The following is a 15,505-nucleotide window of genomic DNA, read 5'->3' as shown; positions in this document are numbered from 1 at the left end:
TTTCAGTTGTTTTGTGAAACAGTAACAGATTTAACTGAAAAAGTGTGGTTATCTAAAACTTAATAATAATAATCAACTTGAGCTGGTTTCTAAATGCTTTTGATTAGGTTTATAACCAAGAAACTTTCTAAAGGAAGGTGCTCATCTCTTTAAAAAAGCTTGCTTTCAAGATTACATTGATAGTGTACATTGAGATTATCTTTTTTAAATGAATTGTACAGTAGAACATTTTAATTAGTTACAAGTGCTATTTTTATCTATGGCACGTTTTTCATGCTTAGGAAGCCCTTATAATATTAAGTAGAATAATATATTTTATCAATGTTGTGTTTTGTTCATTTAATATATCATTTCAGTTAGGTACAGTAAATTTTCATATTCTTCAAGCGTGTTGAAATACTGATTTTTGTGTTAGTACGAAGTATAAAATTTGTTATAAAGAGTGAAGCAGAGGAAATGCATGCTTTTCACTACTGAATAACTTCATTTGTTTTAATTATAGAAAATAAAGTTTTACATTAAATAACATTTTTTATTGCATTTTTGAAATTAACATATCTTAATCAGGTTTGGAAAATGTCTGTAAGATGACGTCCTTGTTGGATGCAAAGTCAGAGCCTCCTCTCCTCAAAGCTCTGCACAGCTTTCTCTAACATTTCATTTGATACAGCTTCAATTTCTTGATAAATGGAAATTTTCAGATCTTTGATTGTGTGTGGCTTGTTCACATACACTCTTGATTTCAGGTAGCCCCACAAAAAGAATTTGCAAATCGATACATCAGTGGAGCATGGGGCCAAGGAACATGAAATGTTTCGAATTGTGAAATGACATGTCCAGGAAATATTTGGTCGAACCACTTAAATCAGTGCTCTTGCCGTGTGCGTTATGGCACCATCCTATTGGAAACGCATTTCTCTCATGTTCACCAATGCCTTTCCAGTTCTGGATGCATGTTATTTAGCATGTCAATGTAGCACGCTGATGTCACTATAACTGCAGTTCCCTCCCTTCAAAAAAGTAAGGACCAACAATCCCTATTTTTGAGATGCCACACTTTTGAGCTGTGGACAGATTTTTGGTGTAGTTCACACGAGTTCTCTATCTCCCAGTACCGACTACAGTTCTGTACATTAACATAGCCATCCAGATGGAGGTGGGCTTTGTCACTCTGTCACTCGTAATTATTAGGGCATTTGCATCTTGTGTAAGAATGGCGTTGTTTATATCACAAAATTCTTTGCATTGCACAAAATCCCTTTCAGTTAGCTGCTTGACGATCATTATTTTGTATAGGTGAAGTTTGAGATGACCATGTAATGAGATGAGGTGCGATGAAGTGAACGATGTGGCATACCCAGCACTACAGCCTGCCACCTAGCGGATGGTTTTAGACTAGCAACAATTGCCCTTCTCACTTTGTCTATGTTTTCCAGAGTTAAGACTGAACAGGGAAGGCCAGCTGGTTTTATCCTCATCACAGATCCAGTACTTTTAAATGCCTCAACCCATCAGAGTATGGCATTTTGATCTGGAACTGCATCTTGACATTCGACATTAAAATTTCATGGAAAAGATGTTGAACTGTGACCACAGTCATTTTTTCTGAAAAAAACTGCTCGACAGCAAACACATGTTCTATGCTCCAGCACTATAGCGACTGAAATTGCGTAGTCTGCCAGAGGTCGCCTAAGGTCAATGCCCCCACTTGCTGCAGAGTTAGCGATTTAAAAATCATGTATTTCCTCTGCTCCACCCTTTATCTCCTGTTTCTATAAAATTAACCTTTGAAAATACATCATATTAACAGGGTTCCCATGTAAATATTTAAACAGCATGCTCGCTCCATACTTAACTCATAAAATCCAAAATCTCAATCTCCTTGAAGGAATAAACTCTAAATTTAATAAAATATTTACAAAAACAACTTGGATTAAATTTATTAAATCACAGAGATCCTAACTGCTTTTAAGAAGGGTTCTACCAGTAGTATCATTGAAGGTGTTTAGTTTTGGTGAAGGTAATTATTATATAATTAGCTCCAAAAAAAATCCAAATCATCTGGAAACATAAGTTTAACATTTTAAAGTCATTTATTAGTTTATTAAAAAAATAATTATAAATAAACAGAAATTATATAGTCTGGAAACTTACTTCACTAATAGTGATGGAAAAACTTGGTTGATAAAAAATACTAGAGGACAATATCTAACATGCTTTTAGAATTTTGTTGTAATTAGTTTTATTTTTATTAAGTACTACCATCTTTGTCATGCTAACAAATGAATCCTCATTTTCTTTCTTGAAGTATAAGAGTAATATCAAATAGAAAATTTGACTTAAATATTTATCAGTTGTAATTTATATAGGATAAGAGTTTTAAACTGACAAAATGTAGTGTTCTATGTGAATTCTGAGAAAAGTGGGGGACTAATGTATTCCAGTTAATTATGAATTTTTTTTATTAGGTTTGAATATTATAATTAAGAAGAAAATTCAGTAATATGCCTTACAAACGACCACCTCTATTTTTAGAATTCAGAATTACTTTTTAAACTATAAATTGACTGTGCAGAGGGAAAAATTTTTATTATATCATTTTATTTTAACTTATCAAATATGTTACAATAATTGCATTAATTTCTTTTAAGTAATAATAATTTTAATTAATAATCATTTAAATATGTTAATTAGATACAAAGTCTTATATAGTGTTAAAACCTTTATGAAACTTTATAGTCATATTTATTACATAATTTTTTCTCATTTTAATTGTTGAACAGTTTTACAAAAGTAAAATTAAATTATTAAGAAAAGTAAAAAATTTACTCAGTTGTATAATATAGTATAGAATATTGTGCTTCTTCATTGTTTTCCATTTGTTAGGATTTCATTCCTCTTATTCTACAAATGATATCTACATTTGTAATTGCAATTATTTTCAAATTTACAGCTTGTCAAGAAGTGAAACTTGTCTTGAAAAAGAGAAAATAAAAACTTTGCCCTTAATAAAGCTTGTTACGGTAAACTTTGATAGAGTTGTCTGGATATTGTTCAACTATGCTCAGTCCAGATTGTCATACTGCATTTGAAGTGACCAAAGTTGTGGTGTAATCTTGAATAAATTAATTTGTTTTTTCATTCTATAATTGTCAGCATTAGGTAGAGTTTCAAACATCTGAACCAACAGTTGGTTTAACAAACTATATTTGTACATTTATAAAAAAATACAAAATTGAAAAGCTTTGCATGTGATTGATTTGTTTTATTTATGTTTCTTATGTGTTGTCCAAATTGTCTACCCTCCATTGCCTTATTTTATGGTGAGTTATCTTGCAATTAAATGTGAAGTAATTTCATCATAACTTGAAAATCTTTATAAAGAGTATTTTTATTTGTTTTCTCATTTTAACAGTTATTTCAACATAAAGATCTCGTTAGGTTTTTTGGTCTAAGACTGTATGGGTTGTAATCGAAATGGCTTAAGGTTTAGTTGGGATGATATTGAAGAAATATGTGTAACTCTATAGCCTTGAAAATGCTAATTTGTAATTTGTTTTTAAGGTTTCCTTTGATAATGTGTTTAATCATCTCATGTAGTTGTCTCCAGTAGTTGTAAAACTATTGGGTCATTAAAAATGACCCATTAGATCCAAATTTTAGGGTCCTCTCTGATTTGATAGGTTGTGGTATTTACCCATTTTTAAAAGAACAATTTTTCTATGCTGTTAGTGTCTTGAAGATGATTTTTTATGAAATTGGCTCTGACTTTTTTCTGGTTGATTATGGTCAATTAAAGTTCATGAAACCACAAACAACACTGAACTCCTCATTCACTCGTGAATTAGAAAATTTTTTACTTTTTTAATAATTAAGTATTTCTGTTTTTATGTATTTAAATTATAAATTTACACCTCTAACTTTCAGATTTTACACACTTAAATTAGATATTGCTATACTGAAATGGACTTTTTCCATGCTATATGTTATTATTTTTAAGCACAGAATAATATTAAAATAAATTAGCCTATTAATATTTTGAGTCATACTGGTTTAATTTAAAGTTTGAGACATTTTATTGTTTTCTTTTTAAAAGAAGTGAAAGTTTGTTGGAGAAGTGATAAAATGTGTGGTTCAAGATGTGACTTATTAATCAGTTTTCAGAATCCTCTTAAAGAAAATAAAAGAAGAGTGATCCATACAACTAAAGTTCTGTAAGTAAGAACTTTTATATAATGTATAATGAAAAAGTCCGTTTAAAATTAAACATTTAGTTTGTTAAATTTAAGCACATTTAGTCTGGGATTACAGAACTGTAATATTAGAAAAGACTTTTTTTATTTTTCATGATTTGAATTATATGTTTTATTAATGACTTTTTTAAATACTCTACAGACGGGTCCAGAAAATGTACTCACTGTTAGTAATTAAATAATATCTAAACAAAAAGATTTACATTCTCTAATGTAATGTGTACTGTGGTGTAAGATATTAAATCTGTCATGGTAGTTAGACTTGACAGTTTATGCCACGTATGCGCATTGGTGGTTGAATGAGCCAGTGCAGCAGAAGACAGCCGAATAGCAACAATGGGTGAGATTCGCTTATCATTTGTTGAACGCAAGGCTCTACTGAAGTAGTATGGGAAGTACGAGAACATTCATGAGGTATAACGGCAGTGGCAGAGAGAGTTTGGGACACTGCCATCAACACGTTGAACAATTGCCCGCATTCTCGATAAATTTGAAGCTGATGCAACTGTTAAAGATGTGCCCAAGGAAAGATCCAGCCGATCACAAACAGCTACAAGTCTGGCATCCAGTGCTGTGGTGTTGTAACATTTCACCCGTTCTCTGCAAAAATCAGTGAACCAGGAAGCGCACAAAAGTGGGGGTGAGCCGGTCAAGTTTAGGACACATTCTGAAGAGTGCAAAGTGGAAATTGTACATTCCAAGACTGCTACACGCGATGAATGAGGATGACCCAGATCGAAGAATGGAGTACTATGAATGGTTTCAGCACCTGGTTGACGAGGTGAGGAATTTGCAGGGAAGTTGGTGTGGACTGACAAGGCGCAGTTCAAACTTATCATTACTGTAAACCACCATAATTTTGTTTACTGGGCTCCCGAAAATCCTTGCGCTGAAGTGGACAGGGCAGTGAAACTACTGGGAGTTGCTGTGGTATGGTGATGAACTTTTTTTATGTGCAACAAGACGAAGCCCTGCCTCACTACCATCGAGATGTTAGTCTGTACCTCAATAAAACTCTACCCAGACGCTGTTGAGATGCGAAGAGATGCCCTGTTGAGTACCCATCTTGGTCTCTTGATTTGACACCTCTGGACTTTTACCACTGGAGGACTGTCAACAATGATGTGTATTGACAAAATCCTAGCTACATGAAAAATTGTATAGTCATGTGCTGCCATTATGCCAAGTACACTAACAGCTGTAGTGGGCATTGTGTAGAAACTGCTGGTGATCATTTTGAACACCTACCAATAACGCTCCTCAGTGCCAAAAATTGTCACATCAAGTCAAATTTGTCACAAGATATGGACTAGCAAATGGTGAGTACATTTTTATTCTGGACCCTCTGTATATACATATATTTTTCATTAAAAAGTAGTGTAAGTCCCTTTGTCCCAGTTTAGGTATTTTTTTTGTAATTGAGACTGAGGTTTTTCACAGACTTTTTGTGATTATAAATTAATAATCCACTTTAAGTTTTAGCCTAATAGCTCAAGGATTCTGAGAGATTGTCTAATAGCATTCTTTTATGTTTACCTAAGTCTTAATTTAAATTTTTTAAAGATTTATACTGAAAATCAAGATTGCTTTGATAACTCGCTAATTAAAATTAACCTTATAGTGTTAGCTATTTAAAAATAATAGAATTAACTTTAATGTATTAAGAGGAGTAGTAGTAGTAGTAGTAGTAGTAGTAGAAGTAGTGTTAATATTGAGTAATGTAGACTATTACTCACAGATACAACTGCTGAAAATATTTAAAACAGTTAATTTAAATGAAGGCTGGTGTATCATGCTCATGTTATTTTGTTTTATAATTATCAGGCTAAGTTCACCATCAAAATTAGGAAATGGGCTAACGCAGTGATTCCCAAACTGTGTCATGGCTTCTTCCCAGGGGCACCACAAAATATTGTAAAGCTTCATAATTAATTGAACCAAGACATTATTTATTATTAATTTAATGTTAATAAAGTAAAAAAATAATGAAGATACACAAGTTTTATTTATTTTTATCTCTTACTTACAAGTAGTCATACTTTTACTTAGGGTAGAGCACCTTGGAAAAGTTTTAATTGAAAAAGGTCACTGCGACTCGGAAAGGTTTGGGAACCACTGGGCTAAGGTATTTTCAGTAATGCTTACTTTCAATTTATAGCAGTTATTTTCTAAATGAAATTTTATTATATGCTTCTATTATCCAGTTTCACCTAAGAGTACTTTCATCTAGATTCAGTTGAAAGTTTAAGTTTTAATATAAAGTAAATTTGACTTGTTTCAAACTAAGCTAAAAATATAGAAAGGTGGTTCATTTAAATTGAGACACATCTATATCTCAGAAACTACACATTTTAGGAAAAAATGTTTCCCATTAAGGTTTTTCCATTTCAAGGGGGAAAAACATTCACAAACTATGTTGTTCTTGATAAGGTCTAATAAAAGTCGTTTCAAGATCAACTTAATTTTTTTTAGATAGGAACCTATATTTTTTATTGCAGAATCAAATTCTTTGAAAAAAAAAATGTTTTCTTCATTATTATTAGCATTGATTTTTTGTTATTTAAAATTTAACATTAGCTGTAACTCGACAACTGGCCAGATCTAATGAAACTAAAAGCACCAGTTTATAGGTATACATCTAAAATGTATCAATTTTTTAAAAAAAGTCAAATGAAATTTTAATTTTTTTTGTAAAGAATTCTGCAATAAAAAATAATATAGGTTTCTATTTTTTTTAAATTAAGTTAACCTTGAAATGACCTTTATTTGGCCTATCAAGGACAACATAGTTGTAAATGTATTTCCCCCTTGAAATGGGATTCACTTTTAACTAAAATGTGTAGTTTTTGAGATGTAGATGCGTATCAATTAATTTAAATGGACCACCCAGTATACGCAATATTAAATGAAATATAAACCACCAAAACACAGTAAATAAAGTTAAAACTTACCATATTAATTGCAAAGAATCAATTTTCAGGGATCTCACTTCTTCAGTTGTTATTAAATTCTGTTATTATATTAAAACATTTATTTATGATTAGTGAATTTAAATAATTTTTTTTTTAATTTTGAAATTATAACGCGTGAATACGTAAATTCTTCTGTCTAGTATTGGAATGATGTAGTATTTAAAATGTTGTTTTCTTTGATTATATTGTAATTTTTACAAACTGTTAGATTGTATTTTTACGTTTTTAATTAAATCATCTTCGAATGTGATTTGGTGGTTCATCGTTTTATATTTTTGTTTATATTTATTTATAAATGTTATATTTTTCAAGTAAATTAATTTTTTTATCTTTAGTACAAACTTCAAAAGTCTAAATTATTATTGTAATCTGTAATACAATTTTTGCATTCAAACAAATGGACCATTTGTTGGACCAATTATTTTTTCATTATTACATAATTGGTCCAATTAATTGGACCAATTATGTAATAATGAACAAAAAAATGAGTCCCAGATCACATTTAAAGATGATGATTTAATTAAAAACATAATAAAAATACAATCTAATGATTGACAACAGAAGAAAATGAAAATACAATGTGTATTCGTCCATAATAGATTTAAATATTTTCAAAAAACCATTTAGACAAATTAACATGATTAATTAATATGTTTTAATATAATTATAAAATTGAATAACTATTGAAGAGGTGGAATCGTGCGAAAATTGATTCTTGGAATTATTATGGTAAGTTTAAATATCTATTTACTGTTTTTTGGTTGTTTATATTTCACTTAATATATACACACATATAAAAGTGTGGTTTGATTTCACACAGATTTTCTTATCATTATTTAACTAAAACTAAGACTTACATAATTGAAGTAAAATGAAAATATAGAAATAAGGAAAAATATAGATAGATCATAACACTATAATATAAAGTAGAATAATGTAGTGGAATATTTTAAACAGTGTGATTTCACAATATCAGATTGGTTAAAATGGGAAATTTATTTTCAACTTTTAGAATTTAGAATAATTTACAAAAATTTATATGATTGAGTAAACTGTATAATTTTGTTTGTTTTAAATGAATGATTGCATATTATTTTACCATTTTCTTTATTTTACAATAACAATATATGACACCTGTTTTATATATTGTTTAGAAAACTTCAACTAAAGATAAAAACATTACACCATCAATAGGCTGATATAAATTGAAAAAGCTATATGTCTTGTAATTGTTAGACAATACAGCAACATTTGTTGAAATTTTTAATGGTAATCTATTGTAAATTAGTCAGAATTTTTCAGTATTTTTACTTAGTTATATGAACAGTTAGAATAACTGCCAGCTGGAATATTAGGTACTAAAATCTTCATGTTGTTTATGTTAACAGAACTTTTATGCATTGTTTCCAGAAGTTGCCAGAGTCTGTGTCTTCTGCTTGAATTAATAATTGAAACAAATTAATAAATAAATTTTTCTTTGATAAGTTGGCAGTATTCATTATCATGTTAAAATGTTACCTGTATGTATCGTGCTATTTACTGCCCAAAAGTAGTAATTACTGTACGTTTAACAAGCATGTATTACCATCGTATTGACTGCCATTGAATAACGTGTAAACATCAGATTTTATTTATTAAAAAAAAAGAATCTGTGCGAAATTAACATTCCTTGAAAAAACATATGGTGAAATAACAATGCAAACCACAAATTTATTACGAGCATGTGCATTTCTATGAGGGCTTTTTTACACCCATCTACAGCCACAAATTACATATACTTTGAGTGTGTTAAAAATGATAGAAGGGGATCTGTTGAGGAAATAGTTTCATAGGCTGGTACATTATGCCAGCCTCTGTGGCGCAAGTGGTAGCGTCTCGGCCTTTCATTCGGAGGTCTCAGGTTCGAATCCTGGTCAAACATGGCATTTTTTATACGCTACAAAAATTTTCATTCCTCTCATCCTCTGAAGCAATACTTGAACGGTGGTGCCGGAGGTGAAAAAAAAAAGGTTGGTACATTATACAAAATTGGCACAGTATTATCTACAGTTATCTAAAAATGTGTTGTGTTTGTGCAAATCAATGTATGCATCCAAAAATGTGTCACACATTTTGATGTGTCATCACATCGGAGAAGAATGACTGCATGACATTGGAATGTTTCAGACATATCCACCATATTTTTAGAATGGATTCCAGTAGTGTTTCCAAAAACATTTCTTTTCCTAATCTGTACCTTGCTATCTGTTAAACCAGTGAACAATAATCAACAACAGTTCCCCCTCCTATGGCCCACTGAGAAGAGGGGTGATATGTGTGATATAACTGAGATGTAGTCTTGTACAGACTCAGGCCAACCATTCCTGAGTTGTGTGGTTAATTGAACCCCAGGCACCAAAGAACACCACTATCCACTGACTAGTATTCAAATCCATATAAAAGTATCAAACGTTTGCTAGGATTTGAACTTCAAAACCTTTGACTAAACAACAAACCAAACAAAATTTAATATTATTAAAACTTAGATCATAACATGTTTAGTTGCCAATGTGGCCATCTTTAATGGCTGGTGCTGCTATTCTTGCTCTGGCATCAGTTGATATTGCCAGCATGCATTTTTTATGAGTTGATCAGACAGATTTAGAACACGATTGAAAAGTGTGTCGATTTGAATTGTGTTTGCTTATTCAATATATAATTTCTATGTGGTTATATTTACAATTAAAATAAAAACAAGTATTTATATAAATAGACAAAAACACTCATATGTAAATGAACAACCTGATACATTAAATGAACAGACAATTTTCGATTTACACTGATGCACCATGAGTGCAGAAACCAAACATTGTTGGAAAAATGGCAACAAGAGCAACTGAAACATACTTATTAAATTTTGTTCAGTTTGTCATTAAAAGAAGGTGATATGAATATTCTTTATTGCACACGGTCACAGCTGATTTCTTTTTGATATTTATATTTATTAAGGAATAGGATTGGATGAGCACATTATTTAAAATTTGAAGAGGAGTTGTTTGAGACTGTCAACCAACTTTAGCTCAGTGTTAGAATAGTAGGGTCCACACTGTTAAAGTATTGTAGTACAGCCTACTTATTGTGTCAAATCAGCTGATTTGGAAGTCGAGAGTTCCAGCGTTCAAGTCCTAGTAAAGCCAATTATTTTTACACGGATTTGAATACTAGATCATAATACTAGTTCTTTTGTGGTTGGGTTTTAATTAACCACACACCTCAGGAATGGTCAAACTGAGAACGTACAAGACTACACTTTATTTACACTCATATATATCATCCTCTGAAGTATTATCTGAACGGTAGTTACTGGAAGCTAAACAGGAAAAAGAAAGAAGAAAAGCCTACTTATTTTGTAATTGGCCTCAGATGTTGACTTATAAACACTAACTGATCACACAAAGATTTTTATTTTGTATTTTTATAGATCACGTATTTTTTACTTGCTACATTAATGTTTGGGAAAAATGAATTTTTAATACATAAACTCATTTGGTAACGCTGATAATAGTGGTAGTTTTTGTAATTGAATTTTTTTTTGTGAAGTTTGTTCAATATTGTTTGAATTTACTTATGACAGTCCAACCAAATTACACTTAGAGAAAAATAAATTGTTACCTGGACTTTTATAAGTGGAAATGGTAAAGGGGCTTATTATAATAAATGTAAAAAAAATAAATGCACGAGCGGAGGTGGTGGAGGAGTGATGGAGGTTGAAAAAAAATTTTCCAATACAAAAGGTGTAGATCATGCAAAAATCTACAACTTTTGTAGAGATAACTTTTTAAAATAAAAATGCAAAAAAATCTTTATTTTTTTATTTTTCATTTCCGCAAAAATAATTTAATTTTGATGAAATTTGGTGAAAGTATACCTTTCTGTGTCTTAAATAACCACAAATTTTTTTTGACATCTACTTTTGCCAGAAATTGCAATAATACCATTTTTCATCCCTTTTCAACCCTTCCAAATCAATCCTCCACCACCTCTACTCCCACTCACGCATTTATTTTTTTACAGTTATTATAAGCTCCTTTACCATTTCCACTTATAAAAGTTTAGGTAACAATTTTTTCCCCTCTAAATGAGTTATTTCGATTATGAGACTTTAACAAATACTTTTTTTTTAAAGTATTTGTTAAATGTAACATTGTAAATTCATTTCTCCAGATAAGTAGGCAGATTTTTTTTTGATAATTACTTTTTCAGATAACTTAGAAGTGATAGCAGTTTTAATAACGTATTTGTCTTTAGTGATACTTGAAATAAATAATACATGCCTAAAATTTGTTGATGCATATACTCTAAACAAAATTAATATTCAACATTAATGTGTGTAACTCCAACTGTTACTTAAATTATATGTTAACTATAAATTAAGATAATATTTGTTCTTAATATACTTTCATTGGCATTGATAGCCATTACTGCTTATGTAAAAAAGGGTTCATAGGTTCAGAATCATTGCTATAGTGGATTATTTTAAGTAGAAAAGTTTGCATAAGGATTTAAAAGCCAATCAAAATTCAGTTTTTATGTGCGTTTTTGGGCTGGCCCACCAGAAATTTATCATAATTTTGACAGATAAAAGTTTAACATCAAGCACAGTACGTCAGGCATATAAAGCTTCATTTTTTTCAGTGCTTATTTTATATCCAATAACCAGAAGAAAGTACCATCCCAACATACAGCAGGCTTTTTGAAACAATTCAATAACTTTATATACAATGCATTTATAAATGACTGATATCAGTATAAAAAATCAAATGAAAAGTTGGCTACATGTCTGAATTTTTAGAAGAAATGTTTTCCATGATATGTATTTGCCATATATTTTTTACTGAAAATTTTTCCGTGTGGATTGTTTTTAATGGTTTTATAAAATTATAAAGAGAAGATTCCATCAAATCATTTGATACAGATAATTGATGATCAATACATTTTTATTTTTTTCTTGAATGGCATTTTGGCATATGAATGTTTTGTGATATCAATTTATTCACTAGTATTATTTTCTAAAAAATGACCAAGTTGAAATTATGTGTGAATTTAAACTAAATGCTTTTTATATTAAATTTTAGATTTTTTTTGTTATAATTTTATATCAGTTACGAAGTAGTTGTTTTTAATCATTTAACTGATAAACTAGCACCCAACTTGTCTATTGCACTTTTTCTTTTGTATTGTATTTTAATAAAAATTTATTTATGATTAGAGGCCTATCAAGGCACATTGCATTAGGGCAGAAATTCTACTCATCCTACATATAAATGAAATGAGTAGGTTCAGAAAAATAAATATTTAAAGTATTAAAAAAACTTTCTTTTTTTTAAATTTTACAAGGCATGTCTTACAGAAAACAAAATTATCATTAAAAAACCTTGTTACAATTCAGTGCATAACTTTATTAGTAGGATAGGAATGTAGCCAGAGGCTAATTCACCATCGTAGTGGTTAGTTGGGAATGGTTGGATTTACTTATAACTTACTTCCAAAAATTATAATATTAACAGTTCTTTTAGGTTATATTCATTAGTATCATCGGTAAAAATTGTTCTGCTGTGTATAATTAAAAATTTGTACATTTACCTTGTATATTTTTGTTTATTTTTTTAAACGAGGTTTTAAAACTATGTCAGAAAATGGATTATTTTATTTCTGTTTATCATTTCCCATTTTTATATAATTCCTTTTCTTTTTCTGCAGACCAAGGAATCCAATTGGACGTGGTGTTCCAATACTTCACTCAGAAGATAATACACCGCAGTTTGTACAAGTTGAAGTTGCTGATGTTGAACATCAGCAATTTATTGTTTATGCTGACTGAATTCATGAACTTTAATTTTTTTTAAATAAACCAGAAGTGTATAAAATACTAAAAGTTAAAAAGTGTGTAATAAATCATACACATTATATTTTCCTCGTTTATGATAAGTATGTTTAAATATAATATATATCACTTTCTTCTACAGCATGTGTCAAAAATATTATGATATTTTATATTTATTTTATGGATTATGCATCCTGCACGTATGAAATATGAAAGTTATTATTTTTTAATAAGATTCATGTAAACTGATGATAATAATGTATAATTTATAAGTTGTTATTTTATTTATAAGTAATTTATTAGTATAGATGTGAATTTAATGATTGTAAATGACTACCTCACCTATGGTTACCTGCTGTATATGAGGAAAATCTCTACATAATGAATATTATGTAGCAAATAAAATATTTTATGAAAAGTATTTGTTAATTTATTTAAAAAGAAAAAAATAATTTGACTTAAGCTATTATTGCTCACAATTATTACTTGTAAAATATGGATTGATAATATCTCCTATAATATAATTGGCAATTAGTTTAAAAATTTTTAGCTTTGATTTGAGTTACACTTTTCTTTACTCTTGAGATATTTTTATTTCTGAGCAAAGGTTTTTTTTTTTTAATTAGTTAGATTGCATCATTTTTTATTTAAATTTATGTCTTCTCAATATCATATAATTCATAATATTGTTACATGCAGAGTGGTATAATCCACATAGGTGTTGAAAAAGGATATTCGTTAACTTTTATTCAAACATTTATCACAATATCAGTGCACAACATTTGTTGTAAATATTGTTTTTATAAATATCAATGGTTTTATTATGACTTGCTTTGTGCTAAGCATTCCTGTTTTCCGTTATCAGTATATTAAATTGTGTTAACTATGTTGGGTTTATTAAATTAATAGATAATATTTAGGTTTTGGGATTATGAAAGTCAAAGAATCCGCTCATCAGAGATTATTTTCAGCATAATAAAAGTTTGATGCAATACTTCTTGATGTATTAAGAGTTATGTTTCCTGATTTTTTTTTAGCCTAGTTTTATTTTTTATTTTACATTTATTTTTTTATTCTTATAAAAATTAAACAAATCGAAAATTTAAAACCAAGAATAGGATCGTAAGGTTTTGTACTTGGTGAAACTCAATGTCTGTCAAGTGAAGGATGTAGTGATCTAGATCCACTTTCAGAACATAGTATTAGCACAAAAGATGGTCACCTTTTGCATGCTAAAAAATATCACACACAATTGAGTCACCCAGTTCCAAAATTGTTACATCCAAATACTGAAATTTTTCAGGAAATGAAAAACCTCTTTACAGCTATAAATTTAGGTAGTATTAAGTTTTTTATGATTTTTATATTGTTTGTTTATGATTTGGTACGACTACTGCCAAAATTATTTCAGTTTTAATTCATTTACAAAATAAAAAAAATATGTTGAACATAATGAGTTCAGTTTCCAAAACTCACATTCAATGAAAATATGAATTCAGGTATAAAAGTTCCAAAAGACAATTGTTTTACAAAATTCTTTTATTATCTCAAAAACACACTAGCCTAAAAAACTGTCAAAAGGAAGTTATGTTTTTATATTTAGAAGTTCATCAAGAGTTTAAAAAGTAATTAGCTTTTAAAAAGTGTTGAACTCCCAAAATATTTTCCTCTTCTAAAGGTATTTCACCATCATCATCCTCAGCTATGTTCCTGGCCATTGCCTTCTCTTTGTAAAATAACTTCTTGATCAATAAAAGGTTGTTTGTAAAACTGGAGGTTTGGCTGCATATCCCACTTAGGTCCATATTGCATTTGAAGAAGAGACCTCAGGTCATTCAGTTTCTCAAATCTTTGCGATGATACCTTTGTTAATGGGTTGTGGTGGTTTCATTCTAGGATTTGCTTTTTCTTGCAAGTACGATGTGGAACACCAGTATTCGTTTTGTAGCCAGTCTTCCCTTGCACTTTATTAATAGTTGTGTTGTGCTTTGTTAGGATAATTTGCTTGCTTGGCATAAACTGAAAATGCCAATTTGCTGGAGCTTTGATAGTGTCTGGCAAAGCAGGAGTTTCTCCATATCTTGAAATGCCCAATGTGGCTGTTTTCTGGTCATATTCTTCTAGATCTGTACTTCGAACAGAAACATTGTTAAACATTCCTCATACATTGTTAAAAATTTCCTCATACTCTTGAGGATTTACAGTAGTTGATTCGCCCCCTACTTCTCTTTCAATCCTGCCAAAAATAAGATCTGGGGGAAAGTAGGAATGACCAACAACAGGGAACACAAGAAAGATTTTTTTTACTGCTGATTGAGCAATTTTGGCTAGCCAAATGCAAACCATTCTCACAACATTAGAATTTCTATTCTGTCTACCACAACTGTCTGCGACAAGCTTAATTGTATTAATGTTTT

General features: G+C 29.8%; 1 protein-coding gene across 4 annotated transcripts in view; it reads left to right on the top strand.

Annotated features, from left to right (window-relative positions):
* Positions 1-13,506, top strand: part of LOC142326022 (transcription factor YY2-like) — a 57,685-nt gene extending 44,179 nt beyond the window's left edge. The window contains exons 5-6 of one of the 4 annotated variants that reach the window (XM_075368087.1): positions 4,158-4,214; positions 12,965-13,506. In XM_075368087.1, the coding sequence (XP_075224202.1) occupies positions 4,158-4,214; positions 12,965-13,085 (178 nt within the window). In that variant the 3' untranslated portion in view covers positions 13,086-13,506. Of the gene's footprint in view, positions 1-4,096; positions 4,215-12,964 lie in introns of those variants that run through there. The other 3 variants (XR_012756654.1, XM_075368088.1, XM_075368089.1) reach the window with 3 other exon arrangements.
* Positions 13,507-15,505: the final 1,999 nt, after the last annotated feature.

This window comes from Lycorma delicatula, chromosome 6 (genome assembly GCF_047948215.1).
Source record: "Lycorma delicatula isolate Av1 chromosome 6, ASM4794821v1, whole genome shotgun sequence".
Lineage (NCBI taxonomy): Eukaryota > Metazoa > Arthropoda > Insecta > Hemiptera > Fulgoridae > Lycorma > Lycorma delicatula.
Note: the sequence above shows the minus strand (reverse complement) of the source record. Positions and strands in the feature narration are given on the sequence as shown.